The sequence below is a fragment of the Podarcis raffonei genome, chromosome 5 (assembly GCF_027172205.1).
Source record: "Podarcis raffonei isolate rPodRaf1 chromosome 5, rPodRaf1.pri, whole genome shotgun sequence".
Taxonomy (NCBI): Eukaryota; Metazoa; Chordata; class Lepidosauria; order Squamata; family Lacertidae; genus Podarcis; species Podarcis raffonei.
In genome coordinates, this window is record NC_070606.1 from 51,914,968 (window position 1) to 51,933,994 (window position 19,027).

Genomic DNA, 19,027 nt, shown 5'->3' on the forward strand with positions numbered 1-19,027 from the left:
CAACGTATTTTTAAATTCATTCAAGATTTCCTGAATCACGTAATTTGCAATAATGATAAGAAGATAAACTTTGAAAGGGCTGAGTCTCTCTAAGAAACTTCCACCGTCAGGGGTGGCAAGTTCACAGCTTCTTAGCTGCAATCGAGATAAACTGTGCAAGAGCAATGTCAGTTAAGGCGCCACTGAGCTAAGTCATTAGAACAAGCCTCCTCTGATCATAATGGTTTTTTTAAAAAAAAAAAAACAAAAATATATGGACAGATATCCTTTCTGACCAAGCAAATGGTTTAAAAATTCCTCCAGGAGCTGCTTTGCTCGAGATGCTCTGCTGTACAATGCATGATTTGCTATGCAGTGCAAGTATACGCAAGAGAATAATGAGCTTATGTTCTTCGCTTCATAGGTGGTGATGAGGAATACATTTACATGAACAAAGTCACCATCAATAAGCAACATGGTGAACCAGAGAAACCAGACAAAGGTAGGAATGTAAGATTGCCTTATACAGCGTCAGACCATTGGTCCATCTAGGTCAGTGTAGTATTGCCTACACAGCCTGGCATTGGCCCTCCAAGATTTCAGAGAGGGGTTTATCAAAGCCCTACCTGGACATGCTGGGAATCGAACAGGGGCCTGCTGCATGCAAGGCACATCATCTACCACTGAGCTATGGCCCTTCCCCATTTCGCTGCTGAATGTTCTTCTTATGCATGAAAGGATCACATGTATCGTTTTTTAAAAAAACACCATCCAACTCACAGTACCAATTCACTATAAAGTCTGTGCTTCCTCTTCCCATCTTCCAGACAGACATGGTAAACTCTGCCCATGTTCACTGGTCCATTTTCACTTTTGCAGCAACCCTCCCTGGGTTTGACATGCAGATGTAGATGGAGAAACACAAGACGCAGAGCTGCTTTCAGGTGCCTCTTAATTAAGATGTGTAGAAACAAAGATCAGGAAATCTGAGAAGCCAAGGGAAGGGAGGCAGATGTCCAATTTACTTGGCTAATAACATCACTGGGTGCTCTGGGTTTTGCTTTGCAGCTCGCAGCCTTACACCAGAACCCTATTACCCCCATTACAGGATGTGGATGCACAGCTGTTATTGTGGCTTCCTGGCTAGTCTGAAAAGAACAGTGCTTCTAATATCTTATATTGTATGTTTATGCAGCAAAATTCATGCCCGTCTTTCCAGGGCCGGTTTCTGTGCTCCCACTTTGAGTGGCAGGCTTGCTGGGGCTGTTCGTGGGCATCATAGGGCCACTTCAGACATGGAATTGCTTCTTCTATATGTGCATGGATGAGAATGTGCATCTATCTCCACCACCACACAGTGGTGCCTCGCAAAACGAAAAACTCACAAGACGAAAGAGTTTTCCGTTTTTGAGTCGTTCCGCAAGACGAATTTCCCTATGGGCTTGCTTCGCAAGAAGAAAGCCCATAGGGAAATCTCCGGGGACCTCTTTTAAATGCTGGCAGTGGGGAGCAAAGGCTTTCGCCCCCCTCCGGCCTTCAGAAGAGGTCCAGGAAGGCCGGCGGGGGCCGAAAGGCTTTGCTCCCCACCGCCAGCATTTTAAAAGCGTTCCGGGATAGCAGGGAAGCGCGCTGCACTTTCCCGCTATCCCGGACCGCTTTTAAAATGCTGGCCGTCGGGAGCAAAGACTTTCGCCCACCGCCGGCCTTCAGAAGAGGTCCTGGACCTCTTCTGAAGGCCGGCGGGGGGCAAAAGTCTTTGCTCCCCCCCGCCTGCCTTCCTGGGATAGCGTAGAAGCGCAGCGCGTTTCTCCGCTATCCCGGACGGCTTTTGAAGGCAGGCGGGGGGGAGCAAAGACTTTCGCCCACCGCCTGCCTTCAGAAGACCTCCGCTGTCCCGGGGGCTTTTAAAATGCTGGGGGTCGGCAGCAAAGGCTTCGCTGCCACCCGCCAGCATTTTAAAATCGCACCGGGACAGCAGAGAAGTCTCCGCTGTCCCGGGGGCTTTTAAAATGCTGGCGGTCGGCAGCAAAGCCCTCCTGTCCCTGGAGCTTGCGGGGCGGGAGGTGGGGAGAAGGGCTTTTCTTCCCACCGCCAGCCTTCAGAACAGCCTTCTGAAGGCTGGCGGTGGGAAGAAAAGCCCTTGCCCCCCCCCAGCCTTCAGAAGAGGTCGGGGGACAGACTGTCCCCGGACCTGGTCTGAAGGCAGTTTCCATAGGAACGCATTGATTGATTTTCAATGCATTCCTATGGGAAACCGTGCTTCGCAAGATGAAAAACTCACAAGAAGAAAAAACTTGCGGAACGAATTAATTTCGTCTTGCGAGGCACCACTGTATTTGAAAATGGCAGTGGGCGGGGGGACGGGGACAATGGCTGGTGTAGAAAGGCACCACTGTGCTTACAGTCAGAGGTGAGGTGGCAGGGAGGTCTGCATTGTGCAGGTGCAGTGGCAGAACCAGTAGGGCCCTCCAGCACAGCAGTGATCTCCCTGATGTGTCCCTCTTCTCCCTCCCAGTGAGCTCAGTGACACCACTAAGGGGGAGCCCTGCTGCATGACAGTGCCCTCGCCACCAGCTGCCCTGGATGGCAGGACTGTTTATGTTGCCTAGGATTACCGATGTTCAAAAGCCCCCTGCAGCCATTCTGAAGTCTGTGGGTCACTGCCTTTCCATATGTGCTTCTGTGTGAAATCTTTAAGCAAGAGTCATGTGGTTTTAAGCAGCTACTATGTGATTAGCAGTCGTCTGTTTCCACTCATAGTCAGGCCCTGCAGAGGAGAGGTGAGCTTCTTTCCTTCAGTGCCAATATAGCCAGATCCCTGTACTATCTTTCCACACCTCCCTAGGTTGTTAATACTCCATGGATCCCAGGATTATGGAGGCAGCACTTCACCTGCCAACTAGCTGGAAATTGGCTGGAAGTATTTCCCCACCTGCTGAGATTGTAGCTCTTTCTCAGTGTGAGTTCTGTTTGCTTGGATTTAGGAAAAGACTGAATTGCCCCTGCAAGTTAAAACCAACAGTAATGACAGGGTGAATACTTAGGACTGCTCAATATAGACGTCAGCCTTGCCCTGCAAGTAGACAGATTATTTTTAAGACATCTTGGTCTTTGCAGTGTCAAGCAAATATGTGCCAGCAAACCCACAACTAGCAAGAAAGTGTGTCCCTAGCCGCTTTTTCACCATATTCTTGGAGATGGTATCAAATGCCATTTTTGTGGTCTGTAATATGCTCTCTAATTTAATGCAATGCTTCCTCCAAAACAAAAGCATAGCATCCAAGAATGTTTCTGAGCTTGGTCTATGTGATGGACTGTTTCCATGTTGTTATTTCTGTTTGGGCCGCAGTGTTGGGTTGCAGAGACTCCTTGACCAATGGGGAAGTGGAACAGCATTTGTCTCCACCTCAGAAGAGTTTGCCAGACCTCCCACCTTCAAAAATAGTAAGTTCTTGTTTGTTTGTTCATTTACTTCCTTTCAACGTCCTCTGCATAACAATAATGCAAGTGCCATTCATCTTCTGGGATAGAATTTCGTACCCTTTGGAGTGAGTTGTAATGTAAGATCCAGAGGTCTGAAAAAATCCTAGAGCTGCCCTTTCTCTCTCAAATGATACATCAATATTTATTAAACATTTATAGATCACTTACAGCATTATGGGCACTGGCAACACACTCTCTCTCTCTCTCTCTCTCTCTCTCTCTCTCTCTCTCACACACACACACACACACACACACACACACACACACACACACGTCAACATCTCTGCAATACGGTTTCCTCCATTGGTCTTGCTTCATCTTCAAAAATTGCATGATGATGTGGTTTAATGTCAACTACGGGCTAGACAAAGCTGCAGCTGTAGACATTGTGGCACATGCAAGGTTCTGGGGTCTGTACTCTACAGCTGCCTGTTTCGAAAGGAATATGGAAAGTGAATTGGCAGTGCTAGTGCACGGAGATTCTTGCACAACTTGTCTAGGTAGGAACACATACACAACTCTGCCTGTGGAGGAGCAGAAAAGAAGGTGCATTCAGGAATCTGGAGTTGGGACCCCTAAAATGTTCATGGCAGTTTCCCTCTCTAGGCAGTTTATCCTGAAAATATTGACTTTTAGCTTGTTCTTTGGGATGCTTTCCAAAGTATTTTGTGTCTTGATTTCTTCCCTCAGCTTTGGGCTGCACATTAGGTTAGATTTGGCAGCCATCCAGGGACTTTCCAGTGCTTAGAATCTTTTGAAAGTGTTGGTTTGCTCCAATATTATTTATCTATTTCCTTTTTCACTTATACTGGCTTTGAAAATGTCTGGTGTATTTCTAAACTTGACTCCCATCACCATCGAAATGACTCTTGCAAAGGGAAAACTCAAATACAATTCTCCAGTTATAAGATCAGCTTTAAATAAGAAATAAGGGACAGCTTTATTCTGCCTACTTACTGTATGCTATCCACTTAGTGTTCCATGGTTAGGTCTCTGCTTGGTTTCCTTAGGTGTGGCTTATTGTGGTTTCAGCAAAACATTTTCAGCCTGATCTCCACATGAAAACTGCCTTTGGCTGAATAAGGTTTACTGACTGAATAAGGACCACAACAATTTAATAATTTTTGGTCTGATTCAGCAAGGCGTTTCTTAACTATAGGCAAAATAATATGGTACACACACAGGTTAAATTTTGAAGCAGGGATTTTGCCAGTATGATAATATTTTTAATGGAAGCCATCTAGAGGATGCTATGAGCAGTGCCTATTTCACTAGCTGTTGAACGTGACAGTGTGTAGCAGTGATTAGAACTTGGATTGCCAAACTTTTTTGGGCTTGTGGGCACCTTGGGACTGTTTGGGGACTGCCCAGCACAACCCACAACCACACACACCATAACCATGCATGCACACCCAGCACCACATATTCCTTAGGCATGCCATAGAACCATGGATGTCACACACAGAGAGGACTAGAATGATGTGGGGTGCCTTTGCTAGACCTAGGCACTTCGTCTTCCCCATCTGGATTTGAGCCTGAAGGACCAAGGAAATGTGTGTGTGCATGGAGAGTATGTTGTAAGCAAGCACAATTTGTGACACTGTTCACTGGGCACAACTGTTAAGGCCTCAGCATTAGCTTCCAGTTTTCCAGCTTTGTGGAATTTGAACCTTGCTCTCAATTCTTCCTTATTCTGAGTTACAGATAACCATCGTGAAAATTTATTTCAGAACTCTGGATCTTTATCTACACATTTTCTAGCTATTGTTTGCATTCCACAGATTTCAGAAGCAAAGCAACATTCAGGATCCAAAACTGAGTCTCCAGAAGGATACTATGAAGAAGCTGAGCCCTTTGGTGTCTCACTGATTGGTACGTAGGTGTGCTCCCAAGTATTTCATTACTTCTAGAAATAGGCAATGCAACTGCGTTGGAAAATAAATAAATAAAGCACTCAGATACAAATATTGGAAATGTGATCTATAATCTGTATGTTTAGTGTTTATCACATTGTCAGTTTAATACCAGAGAATTTAAAGGGATATTCTTGTATCCAAAGATTTTTAAGAGGTTGCTGACAAGTGAAGATGTTGAGTTCAGTCAGAGCTGAACATGGTCACTGATGCTACATTTTCAGCCTGATCTCCACACCAAAACTGCCCTTGGCTCAATAAGGTTTACTGACTGAATAAGGGCTCAGTGAGAAAGGTAAGGATTGTAGTGTCTTTGTAAAAGTGAATAGCAACCATATTGCTTTCTGTTGCTGATATGAACAAGCCTGTTCTAGAGAAGGTGCTAGGCTCCAGTCTCTAGAAGAACAGACTGAATTTATTTGGCCACCTTTCCTTTTCCTTTTTTTATGTACGTTACTCTATAGCACCTAGGATGGACATCATGATTAAATTACCACACCAGAGAGGACGTAAGAGGATCATTGAGGTTCTCACCCTGCAATCCTAGGCATATCTCTTGAAACTAGTGGGTTTTATTTTGGAGTAAACCCAGATATGCTTAGGCTGTGACCATTACCAGTTTCTGTGCTTATTCATTTCAGACACAGAATGCAGACAGTGCTCTTATAATATGTGTGGAATAATAGTGAATCCCAACTGTGGTATGTGATGTATTAAGGAATGGTTTATGACATCCCTGGAGTAAATGGAGAGCATTTCTACATCAGTGCAACAATGCAGTGGTGACCCATATATAAAAAGAGTTTGCTGGATCAGGCCAAAGGCCCATCTAGTCTGCTCTCACAGTGGCCACCTCCAATGCCTCTGGGAAACCCTCCGCAAGAGCCCTCTCCCCTCGTTTTTTTTTTTTTTGCAATTTAATCTTTATTGATTTTAACTATTGAATCCATTCACCACAAAAAGAACAAAAGAAAAAACAAATCACATCAAATACAAATCAACTGTTACATATACAGTGGTACCGCTGGTTACATACTTAATTTGTTCCGGAGGTCAGTTCTTAACCTGAAACCATTCTTCACCTGAGGTACCACTTTAGCTAATGGGGCCTTCTGCTGCTGCCGTGCCGCTGGTGCACAATTTCTGTTCTCATCCTGAGGTAAAGTTCTTAACCTGAGGTACTATTTCTGGGTTAGCAGAGTCTGTAACCCGAAGCATTTGTAACCAGAGGTACCACTGTAAAAGAAAGTTCTCCCATATGTTCAGACTTCCGTCTTCCTCAGTATGGGTCCTTCCTTTCCTTGTTGACTGCATATTGTAGTGCACTCTCCCCTCCTGTGGTTTCCAGCAACTGGTATTTACTACCTTTGGCATTGTCATGAGCTGCAAAATAATTGAATAGTTTATTTTTTAAAAAAAATATATATATTGGAACTGAGTGGTACCACAAAGGCTGAACACTAAATTGTAATTATTCAAACTGAATTTGCAAGTGTTTTTATTTATGGTGCTTATCACCATAGTTTTTGGCAAAAGAGACTGTTCTTAAGCAGGCTGTTTCTAATTATTCCATAGTTCATCATATAAATTATGCTTTCTCCTTCTAAAAGAATTTAATGATCAGTGAGGTTCATTTGCAGGTCTTTTTCTTTCTTCCTCTCTCTCCCTCTCTTTTCCATGTGTGCTTGTGCAGGTCTTTACGGTAGGCTTGCAGCTACTGGATCCAGACCAGGGTTGCAGGTTACTGAGGGAGTAATATATGCCACAATAACTATGGGTATGGCATGTTTTCAAAACTTACCACTCATGCATTGACTTCCTTGTCATATGAACAAAGATGGTCTTTCACCATTGATACATGGTTAAAGGATCACTGCATGATCACATTCTCATCCTGAATGCATATGTGTGGCAAGGGGTGATAAAGGATTGGAAAGTTGCTGTCTATTCTTTTGCGATCTCTTAGCCAGGCATGATCTCTTAGCAGGCAGCTACAGAACTGTAGATGTTGCTAGCCAATCTTACCTGTGGAAGCAGAAGTCTTATTCCAAAATGCTTTTGTCATTTCCATGCACTTCAACTTCAGTGGGCTTCAGGGCAGGACATAAGCAGACAAATATACTTGCTTGGTAATAAGCAACACAGAAGCCAGGGATGCAATGAGTGATATTAATTTAGAGAACAAATGAGAATGTTTAAAAAAATAAAACAAAATGAAGCGAGTGGAATGGTGCTGGAGCTATAGGCTGATGAGACACCCCAGCCCATCAGAATTAAATGCTGAATGCAGAGAGACAGAGACACAAAGGCAGGCAGGCAGGCAGACAGACACACACAGAGAGATATCACTGTTTTACAATGAGGGTGACGTAACAGTTTATTACAGAGAAAGAAAAGGGGATTGAATAGAATCAATTATTTTTTGGAATTTCTTTCTGGGTTCTGGTACAGAAGGAGCAGATCTACATATTGAATGAGCCGAAGTTTGGTTTCAGGAAGCCATGATTATCTTGTGCCTAGGCCAGAGTATGGAAGAGCACAAAAGATGCTGGCTAAGCATCCTTGATTATATGGATCATTCTTCCTACCATACAAATGAGATTAAACACAGCAACGAGCCCTATATCTTGCTTTGGAGATAGGTGACTCGGCTGCCAATTCTCTGATAGCATCACCTGAATGAGTAAATTCAGGTTACTCTATAATCCAATTAAAAACAAGAGAAAAAAACCTAGATAATTACCTCTGTGACCCATTCAAGCCTGTGCTGGAACAACACAGACTTTTTACCTAATTGGGAATGGAATATCTTACTGTAATACATTTCTATTTGGGGGTACCTTTTTGATGTTTCTCGCTCAAAGTGTCTCTGCTTTCTAATCTGATCTTCTTTTGGCCAATATTGTTTCCTTTCCCTTTCTCCTAATAGCATTTCTCCTGAGTGCTGAAGACATGGTGCTTTGGGGAGATGCAGAAAAGTCTGGGATTTGTCAATGATCTGCAGGGATCTTAGAAACTGCTCTGTTCTCTGTGCCTTTATATTATGAATCATTTCCATTCTGTGATCAAGTTATCTCAATACTGTGGAATAGCCTATATCTCATTTAACTTCCCCTATATTGCTTTGGAATGCCTTTATAATGTAGTGAAACTTTCTTATTGCCTCTAAATTTTCTGGATTGGAGGGAGGGTGCTAGATTTAGATGCCTTAAGCAGCTTATGCGAACAGCTTAATATTACTTCTGCTGAGTAGCCTCATTGTAACTGTTTCAACTATTCATGTACTCAATTTTATATAATTTGCAGCTTTATAACCTCTATATCATTTTTAATTTGCTGTCTATTTCGTATCATGGTTTCCACTGTTCTAAACAAATATTTACATTTTTTTTGCCATTTGTCAGTTGTTTGAAATTAAATTTCAAATTAAGTTTCTTTCGGCATGTTCTGCCCATTGGTCATTCTCCATATGCTGACTGGAGTGAGCATATGTATGAATTTTGGACCTGTTTTTCAGAATGTTGCTACAAGCTGTTATATGCCTGATATTTAGGGAGCAGCAACTAACATTTGGCAGATAACAGCTTGCACACCCTCCACAGTCCTATGCTTTTTCAGCTGGGTGTATAAAACCTACAGAAAACATTTGATAGCACTTGAGGAATGTGTCTGTAGTAGGAGACTGAGCTGGGTGTGTCTGTACCAAAGTTGCAAAATGAAAGTCTTGGTGGCCACATGCTTGCAACCTCAAACAATTTGTATGATTTTGAGATTACCTTGCAGCACTACTGCTTGGCTTTTATTAATTAGCCAAGCAAAATATTCCCAGCAAAATGTGCTGAATGTACAAATATTTACATTTACATTTGTAAATATACATTCCATCCAATGTATTTGCTGCATCTGGAAAGCTGAGCAGAACTGAAATGTATTAACAGAGCATTGAACCTTTTTCTGGGAATACCATTCAAGCATTTCACCTTTCAGGAGAAGTTAGGGTTTCCTCCATCATTGCAGCTTCACATATTCAAAACAAAATTTTATATGATTCCTGCATCGTTTGATATGACCACTGCAGGGCCAGCCCTCCCATTAGGCAAAGTGAAACAACTGCCTCAGTAGGCAGATGCTGGGGAGCCATCCCTTGGCTGTTCCCATCTTTGGAACACAGGGCTGTGTGTGCCACAGGGCCTGTCCTGCACCCTCAGACTAACCTTCTGTTCTCCAGGGCAGAGAGGATGCTATCCAATCCGTCATAGTGAAGAAACGTTCAACTGTCTGTCAAGTTGGCTCCTGTTCATGGAATGGCAGGAAGGCACCATCTTGTCCTTCACCTCAGACAGCAAAATGTTTGGGGTTGGCTCTGGATGGCTTGTTTGAGATCTGATTCTGGCTTGCATATGCTGATCTTAGTATGTGGGAGACAGACAGAAGATGAAGGAAAATGGCCTTTTCAATGGAGCAGGTCTGATTGTTTAAACTTTGCAGGCCTTTAGACCTCCTTGCCTTTTACTTTTGTGTCTCTTTCATGCATGCTGTAATTGTTCCCCAGCTTGCCTAATGGAACATGGAAGAAACACATGGCTTTGTCACCCGGAAGTGCTTATAATGATGGTTTTTTTTGCCCCCATGGATGCAGATGATGGGGAAGCAGTCAGCAGCTCCTATGAATCCTATGATGAAGAAGAGAGCAGCAAAGGCAAGTCAGCCCCTCACCAGTGGCCTTCCCCTGAAGCCTCCATTGAGCTCATGAAAGATGCCCGGATCTGTGCTTTCCTTTGGAGAAAAAAATGGCTGGGCCAGTGGGCCAAGCAGCTCTGCGTCATTAAGGACAACAGATTGTTGGTAAGCAAGCGGGGAATAGGGTGTCTAATATACCTTTTCTCAAAGCCAGAGCAGTTCCTAAGAGCTCTATCTAGATGTTCCTCAAAGCCCAAGAAGAAGCCTGCTGGGTAAGACCAAAGGTCTATCTTGTTCAAAAACCCAGATCCCTATGGGATGCCCACAAGCCGGACATGACTTTGGGTTGTACTGTCTGCTCCCCTATTTACTTTCAATTTATGAATTACTGTAAGACTTGTCTTACATGCATGGTGTTAGTTGCTTAGTTTGTTACAATTGCATTGCTCCCGTCCTCCCAAAGGACTAACATCAAAGACTAGGATCAATATACACCATGGTTGCTGCTGATGCAGCGTTAATGTGATCAAGTCACTATTATTGGCAGCAGTGTGGGAGAGGTTCTGTGACTGGTGGTTCCTGCAGAGCAGGCATTTGGAAAAAGGAACGGCACAGGAGGGAGCGTCCTGGAGCTCTGCCAGTTGGAGAGGTTCATAACGGGTAATGGGAAGCTGCCACAGGGGGCAGAGTAGATGCAGCCTTGGACTATTCCCTTAGGATATGGGTGAGTGAAGGTGTGTCTGGATGGGAGAAGTGTATGACTGGTATGAAGATCTGCTGGGACTATAGGTTTACCATTTCCAGGAGCTCAGCTGCCCACCTCCAATGCCTGCTATTAACATCTGTACTGCAGAAAGTACCTACTCTATGAATGTTTCAGAGTGCAAGCAAGGGAAAACCCAATGCTGTTCCCTTTCTGCTGTTAGTATTATGGCTATATAACAGATCTTGAAGTTTGGGAATGTCCCCACTATTCCTATTTTCTGGGATTCAGGAAATTTCACCTAGTAATTCCTTCACTAATTTTTTTAATCTTCTCTGTACCACTGCTACTGACTGCTGTTTGTTTACCCACATGAAACATCTGGGCATTAACTATGAAAATGGGTAGAAGTCTTCCTCTCTGTGCCGGATTGATGGCTTGAATTTCTTCTCAGTAGTCCCCATCCATTCCAAATCCTTCCATATCTATTCTTAGCCTTCACCAGCCTGACACCCTCTAGATTTTGCCAGGCTCCAGCTAACACAGCACTGCTGATCATGCTGGAGTCCACCAATATCTGGAGGTTTTCTGGTTGGTGAAGCCTGAAACATATATAATTATGTATATAATTATGTATCTATTCAGAAACCTTAGGATTTGGGACTTCAATCTATTATTTCAATGCCAAGTTTCTGTCCTTTCTTAGACTTTTTTGCCGGTAGGCAACGACTCCTGTTTACTCTCCATTAAACCACCTGACTCCTCCTATTTCCAGTGCTACAAGTCTTCCAAGGACCAAAATCCCCAGCTGGATGTTAATTTGTTGGGGTGCAGTGTCATCCACAAGGAAAAGAACGTGAGGAAGCAGGAACATAAGCTGAAGATCATCCCCATGAACTCAGATGTCATTGTGCTGGGCTTGCAGAGTAAAGACCAGGCAGAGCAGTGGCTCAGGGTGAGTGGACCAATCCCTCTTGACGACTTCTGCCGTTGTCCCCAGGGTGTGTGGATTTAATGTGCCCACAGTCATAACCATGCTAGCACAGAAGTCAAGATCTGGCCCAGAATTTAACTACTTGAGATTTCGAGGCCCCGCAGAGCTGCTGCTGTTCAGAGCAGAGAGTATTGAACTCAATGGGCAAAGAGCCTGACTGACCTGGTACAAGGCAGCTTCCTAGGTTTCTGTCTACACAGGATTATGCTAAAGGATATTTCTCAGGATGTCATGGTGCTGCTGCCATCTCTAGGTTACATCCAAATGCAGCTGTTACACAAGTGCAAGGAGGCCTTTATTCTGAGAAGGATCCTTTCCGTTTGAGCACAACTGAGAAAATCCCTTTTGCCCTTTGCACAACCCTTTCCAGCAGTAATGGAGTCTTTCTTCAGTAAGAGTTCATCTCCTTCCTCAGATGGAACTTCATTATAGAAAAGAGAAGAAGTGCCCAACCTCCTTTTGATTATTTTCTTGGACTTCCTCTATGCTTAGCAAATTTTACAATAGTAAAATGCGAAAGCTTCCTTGTCAACTCACTCACGTGCCAGCTCCTTCACTTACAAGAAGTGTCTGTCATTATTTCTAGTTAATATAATCTTTACTCCATTGAAAAAGTCCCTGAGATGCACTCCCCTTTGTTCTTCCTCTACTACACCTGAATTACACTCAGATGGAATACTGGCCTGATACTCTAGCAGCTCTTTGATCCGCAGAAATCAGCTAGGGTCAGTGCAGAATTTTCTAGCATGGACGTTTCAAGCATTATCATCTGCTAGTATTTTGCAGATAAAGTTGATATTAAAGGAACATGGAGGAGAACTTGTTTTAAAAAGTTGCCAACTCTCCATGGCACATGTGGCATTTCTGCACTGCTGCACAGCCTGAATTTGCTTGGAATAGTGTTTGATCTGGGCATGCATGTCATTTACTTTTGTGCCTTCTTTATACCAGGGATGGGGAACCTGTGCTTCAGCAGATGTTGCTGGACTGCAGCTTCCATCATCCCTGACCATTGGCCGTGTTGGCTGGGCCAGATGGGAGCAGGGAACCCAACAACCTGTGAGGGGCCAGAGGTTCTCCATCCCTGGTTTATATGGTCATTCGAGGCTCCTCTCTCAGCCAGAGCTTTTGAGGGACCTCTGCTTCTCTGCATGTTAACGAGAGAGGCTTTCTATGAACTGAGCTGTGTGTCAGTTAAATGCAGAATGTATACTGTAGAACAGAAAGATATAAATGGCCACAGGATGAGGCCTTGCTCACAGCTTTTCTCTCTCCCACCATAGGTGATCCAGGAGACAAGCGGTCTCTATCCAGATGGGCAAGGGGAAGGCAACCAGTATGTCCCAGACTCCCAGAGACTTAGCTATCCCAAGGTATGTTTTGTTGTTGTTTAGTCGTATCCGACTCTTCGTGACCCCCTGGACCAGAGCATGCCATGGTCAAACTCATGCTGGTAGCTTCGAGAACACTATCCAACCATCTCGTCCTCTGTCGCCCCCTTCTCCTTGTGCCCTCAGTCTTTCCCAACATCAGGGTCTTTTCCAGGGAGTCTTCTCTTCTCATGAGGTGGCCAAAGTATTGGAGCCTCGGGTATGTTTTATCTCTTAACAAAAGTAATGTTCAAAGAGCAGCTTAATTTTTTTCCTGTTGCATCAAATTATTTTAAGTTTTAAAAAAATACTTCTGATTAATATACAGGAAGTCACTCCCACCATCAAAACAGGAATGTGGTTGAAACTTACGCTTGAAGAAACCCCAACAAACCACTTGTTTTCTGATTAAAGCATAACTGGCTCAGTGTCAAGCCATTTTTGCATTCTTTTAACATCAGCAATTCTTTTACTAGCTACTCCCCCCCCCCCAAGTTTGTTTCAAGCATAAATCTAATTCTAGGAAGTTTATAGATTTAATCCTGGCCAAATCCAAATCAAAGTATTATTTAAATAAGGCTAGAATTTTAGATATCCCCAAAGCATCAGGTGAAACGAGAACTTCTTTGTAGACTGACTGTTCCAGAGTTTCAAGCTCTAATTATTTACTGAGCACAAAATTAAAGTCATCAAGCTCTGGGCCTGATCCAGATAAATTAGGGGTGGGGAAATTGTGACATAAGAAGAGCCTGCTGAACAGGCCAATGGCTCACCTAGTGCAGCATTCTGTTTCTCACAGCTTGCCACAATGTAAATGAACATGTGCTGATGATGTACAACTGAGGCAGGAGCTATATATGCGAACATAAACCACAAAGAAACATTCACAGCTAGAAAGCTTCACAGCATATGGCAATGAGGACGGAAAATAAAACCCTCGTGTATAATTTTATTTTTTGAGTTGACACAAATATGGTTGCCTGAATTTACTTCAAAAAGCTTTAAAGAAAACACCAGGAGCCATTATGAATAAGGAAGACTGTGTCCAACCAGAGCAACTACACGCAGCAAAACAAAGGGGTTCTCCCAAGAGCTAGAGGAGCCTCTATAGCATCCATCTTTATGTTGTCCCCTGTGGAATAATCATAGTTTGTGAATGGGTCTTCGTTTCCTCAGCTATGGATATGTGCCTACATTCATGTTTTCTTTTGTAGCAACCCTAGTTTCTGACATTATTTAGGCAACCCCTAATTTTCACGAATGCAAAGGGGTTTTCTCATCGGAGAGAGCAGCATTTCAGCCATTACTATGCTGCTGTTCTATCACTGGTGCTGTGGACCTCATCCCTGCTTCTTGTCTGCAGGTGGAGACGTCTGAGAGGTACTCAGTGGCATCAGAAAGCGGAAGCAGCACTGATGGTCACACAGAACTGACAGAAACCAAAGACGGTAATAGCCGTTCAAAAAAGATAATGTGGTTGTCGAGTGAAAAGAAGATGGAATAGTGCACTTGCCTCTGATAAGTCAAACTGAGCTTGCCGGTTGCCTGGTTGTTACTGAATTGACTAGAGCCTTCCTACACATGACATATGAAAGGCCCCCACTTGTCCCATCCATAAACAACATACTATATGGTTGTAGTGTAATAGCCTGCTGCATTCGTACCTCTATTCATGGAGAGCCAGGAATCTCCAGGGACTGAGATGAGAACAGCGTTACGATACTCTGTCCCTTTTTTGTTTCTACCAGTAGTTGTAGAAGGGAGTTAATGCCTGGCTCATTAAAGTAACACATTTATTCATAACTGATGTGGGTCATGTAAGTGTACATTATTAATGCTGCCGCTTATATGAGTCTCTTCTTAAATTGCACCAAGCAAGATTCCGCACACAAACATCAGATGCAAATTGTGTGTAATGTGTCTCCTGGCCATTGCATTAGATATTCAGAAGTACAGCTTTGTATATGGCTTGTTTATTCCTTCTTATTTATTTATCTTTAGTTAAGAAGAAGGGCACGTCTGGTTTAAAACTGAGCAACCTGATGAACCTTGGGAGGAAGAAATCTGCCACGCTGGACAGTCCGGAAAGGTCTTTGGATACATGCAGTAAGCAACCCAAAACAAAGCCTTGTGAAACATTTGCATTTCATTTGGGTCTCTGTGACTAGCAGGAAAGACCAGCGTAGAGGGTGACCTAGATGTCACTAAGGGAGCATCTCCTTCTTTGCAGCGTACCTGAATGTCCTTGTGAACAGCCAGTGGAGATCTCGGTGGTGTCATGTGAAAGATGGGCAGCTCCATTTCTACCAGGACAAGAACAGAAATAAAACTGCTCAGCAGCCTCTCAACCTGACGGGCTGTGAAATTATCCCAGACCCAACTCCTGATCATCTCTACTCATTCCGTATCCTGCATAATGGAGAGGAACGGGCCATGTTAGAGGTACGGGTTGCCACTTTCTTTAGAAGTAGGAGTGACATTTGTTTATGAGCAACACAGCTACTCATTGCAACTTATTATAGTGCACACAATTGAATGGTTCAGTCTAGGGAACATAGCTATTGGTGTAGATTTATTTTCTCTTATGTACATAGCCTGTTTGGGGTAATCTGCCACATTCCTGAAGCTGATTTCATTGAGTAGTGTGCCCCCAATGTATTGATTTTCTTCACTTCTATTTAAAAAAACCATGAAAATTGTTTCAGTTACAGAAAGGTAGCCGTGTTGGTCTGCCATACTCAAAACAAACAAACAAACAAATTTCTGAAGTATATCTGAAGTATCTGAAGAAGTGTGTATCTGAAGAAGTGTGCATGCACACGAAAGCTCATACCAAGAACTAACTTAGTTGGTCTTTAAGGTGCTACTGGAAAGAAATTTGTTTGTTTGTTTGTTATGAAAATTGTTTGTAGATTTCATTCAACACTTCTCCTTACAGCATTATAACCTGCTTCACATGTCATTCTAAAGCAAGGCTCACTGCAGCCTGCTTGTACTTGTATATGTTGTCATAAACCATGGTGTAGTGTGACACCTGAATGCAGCCAGTCTGAACAAAATGCTATGCAAAAAGATGTAAAACAGCTAACCAGGCAGCTTATTTTTATTAAATGAATAGACGTCTATTCTACTTTTCCATCCAAAGAAACACTCAAGGCAGGAAAGCAGCACTTACTAGTCAGAATAGTAAGTGAATACTGAATCCCCACCCCGCCCTCTGATTGGAATATTGTACACCTGAAATGTTCTCTGAAATAAGCAGCTGGCTGGATTCAGTATGGGTTGATAAGAGTAGTTGGTTTTCACCACTGAAAAGAAAGATAAGACTGGTGAAGACAAACACACACAGTGTAACGTTCTTTGGAGCTACCTCCAGTTACCTCAGCCAACAAGCTGCCTTGGGGGAAAAGAGCAAGCCACTCCTATCCGTAACTTTCACTTGACTTGGATCAGAGTTGTTTTCCTTCTGTTTACCTCTAATCTTAGATTCTCTGACATCAGCACCCTTAGAGTGGGAGAAGGGAAATGTGACACATTTCCTGCATTTTGTAGTGGGAGGAATACTTGCTACCAACAACAGGCTCACTTGCCAGCGACTGCCAGAGGCTCTGGATGTTGTTTTGTTTAGCACTTAAGGTTGCTGAAACAAAATAAGGAAGGCTTCAAAAAGTTACTCAGATTATCTCAATTTGTGAAGCTAAGGTGCATGTTAGACTCAGCATTTTAGTTAAGGCCAGCTGGAGGTTATAAATAATTTTTCGTGGGTCTTTCAGGGTGATTGCAGGGTGCTTTCACCATTCATGATGAAAGTTTTAATCATAATTGCTTCTGAGCCAGTTTGGTAGAGGAACTTTAGGAAGGTAAACTGGTGCCCTCTTCTGGCTTTTTGTGTTTATAATTTTTATGTGTGTGTGTGTGTGTGTGTGTGTATGTATGTATGTATGTATGTATGTATATATATTTGCATACACACACACAATCAATTTTTTAAAGACGGTTGAAGATGTTTTTAGATATTATGATCCATAGAATTTTATTTATTTACTCACATTTCTATCCTGCTCTTCTTCCTCAAGGAGCCCAGGGTGGCACATCCTAAATTGATTTTCCTTTCCATTATTTCTGCTTACTCTGATGAAAGCAACTTAGGCTTCCTGTAGTAAGTTTGGCCTGTATCCTTAATGATTGTTTTTTTCTTTGGTGGTTTAACAGGCCAAGTCTTGTGACGAAATGGGCCACTGGCTTGGTCTCCTTTTGTCAGAATCTGGCTCAAAAACAGACCCTGAAGAGCTGACCTATGATTATGTCGATGCTGACAGGGTCTCCTGCATCGTCAGTGCAGCAAAGAATTCATTACTGTAAGTTTCTGCGGTAGCATATTTGACATTCTGACCTGTCTTCTGATGGATGATTTCAAGTAATTCCTACCAAACAAGTAGCTTTTATCCGAAAAGTATGTAATGAACAATTTTGATGAGGTTACAGTTGCTAGCGAAAAGAAGCAGGAAAGGGTTCTGATACATAAATACCCACCATGTTTGCATTCAAATGAAGTATCCACTCGTGAGATTGTTGTTGTGAAATATTGCATTGATGGTGACTAGCTCTCCTTATTTTCTGATGTGCAGTCTAGCAAATCTCTGTTTTTCTTTGAACTCCTAGCTGAATGTTTAAGACATGCAGCACACACACAATGTTGCTTATGGCTTGATGAAACCTATGCCTTGTCCTGTGTTAGAGAATGAGTATTCCAGGCATTTAACATATTCAGTCTCAAACAAAAGGGGAGGTTACACTGTGGTTTGTGGCTTCTTCACATTGCAGACCTGTGGATGCTGGAGACAAGATAGTAGGCAGGAGCAACAGGTGCCTTGCAACATCCAGTGGATGGCAATCAACTAACTTTTACTCAGAGTAGACCCATTGAAATTAATGGATTTGCTCTGAGTAAATGTTAGTTGACTACTACCCAAAGTAACTGGCATATTAGGAAGTCTTATGGGAGTATAGACTAATATCACATCATCGTCTCGTGTAGCTTTTACTTCTTTTGATAGCACATCTGCTTCTATCTTTTCCAGCTTAATGCAGAGGAAGTACTCTGAGCCGAACACTTACATTGACAACTTGCCAAAGGGGAAGGAGGGACTAGAGGAGCTCTATGATGATGTAGATGTTCCAGAGGCAACAACAACGGTGAGGATTTTGTTTTGTTGCAATTACAGCTTATGTTGATGGGGGGACCATTTTCTTTTCCATTGGCTGCAGTTTATATTGATAATGCCGGAAATAACAAGTGATCCCAATGGCAAAGTGTCTGCAATTTGCCTTGTTTCAGGTCTGTACTGTTCTTTAACTGTAGGTAATGTTTAAAGAATTTCATGCTGGCCTCTCTTGTTCTAAACAGAGTGGCATTTCTCAGGTGCTCTTCTAAGAAGATGCTTTTTATCTTTGACAGGAGGAAGTGCCCCAAAATGAAGGCAAAGATGAGGGGGATCAGGACAGAGTCTATCTGGACCTCACACCAGTCAAATCCTTCCTTCATTGTGCTACCAAGAAGCAGGACCAGTTTTCCCCCTCCGTTTCTCCATCATTGCAAAGAGCTTCCAGGAAGAGCTCAACGGACTCCTCCATGTTGCAGAAAGAAGCAGATTTGAGTAGAAGATCGCTGGAGATTCCAGACCCGGTAATGCTTATAAACAAATCCGAGATATCAAGGAGGGGCCATAGCTCAGTGGTAGACCATCACATGCAAATGGCTGCAGGTTCAATCCCCAGCATCTCTAGTTAATTTTTACAATTTTTATTATTTATTCTATAACTAGACAAAATTTAGCATTGAGCAGCTTGCTGGGATCTTAAATGGACAGGCAGCTTCTGCTAGCCTTCTGTGTCACTTAACCTC

General features: G+C 43.0%; 1 protein-coding gene across 1 annotated transcript in view; it reads left to right on the plus strand.

Annotated features, from left to right (window-relative positions):
- The window catches only part of AFAP1L2 (actin filament associated protein 1 like 2), a 71,287-nt gene that overhangs the window by 46,943 nt on the left and 5,317 nt on the right, over window positions 1–19,027 (plus strand). The window contains exons 3-14 of the mRNA XM_053389143.1: window positions 404–481; window positions 3,329–3,423; window positions 5,244–5,334; window positions 10,015–10,220; window positions 11,534–11,713; window positions 13,036–13,125; window positions 14,486–14,570; window positions 15,124–15,228; window positions 15,353–15,564; window positions 17,335–17,480; window positions 18,204–18,318; window positions 18,581–18,808. Of these exons, the coding sequence (XP_053245118.1) occupies window positions 404–481; window positions 3,329–3,423; window positions 5,244–5,334; window positions 10,015–10,220; window positions 11,534–11,713; window positions 13,036–13,125; window positions 14,486–14,570; window positions 15,124–15,228; window positions 15,353–15,564; window positions 17,335–17,480; window positions 18,204–18,318; window positions 18,581–18,808 (1,631 nt within the window). The remainder of the gene's footprint in view (window positions 1–403; window positions 482–3,328; window positions 3,424–5,243; window positions 5,335–10,014; window positions 10,221–11,533; window positions 11,714–13,035; window positions 13,126–14,485; window positions 14,571–15,123; window positions 15,229–15,352; window positions 15,565–17,334; window positions 17,481–18,203; window positions 18,319–18,580; window positions 18,809–19,027) is intronic.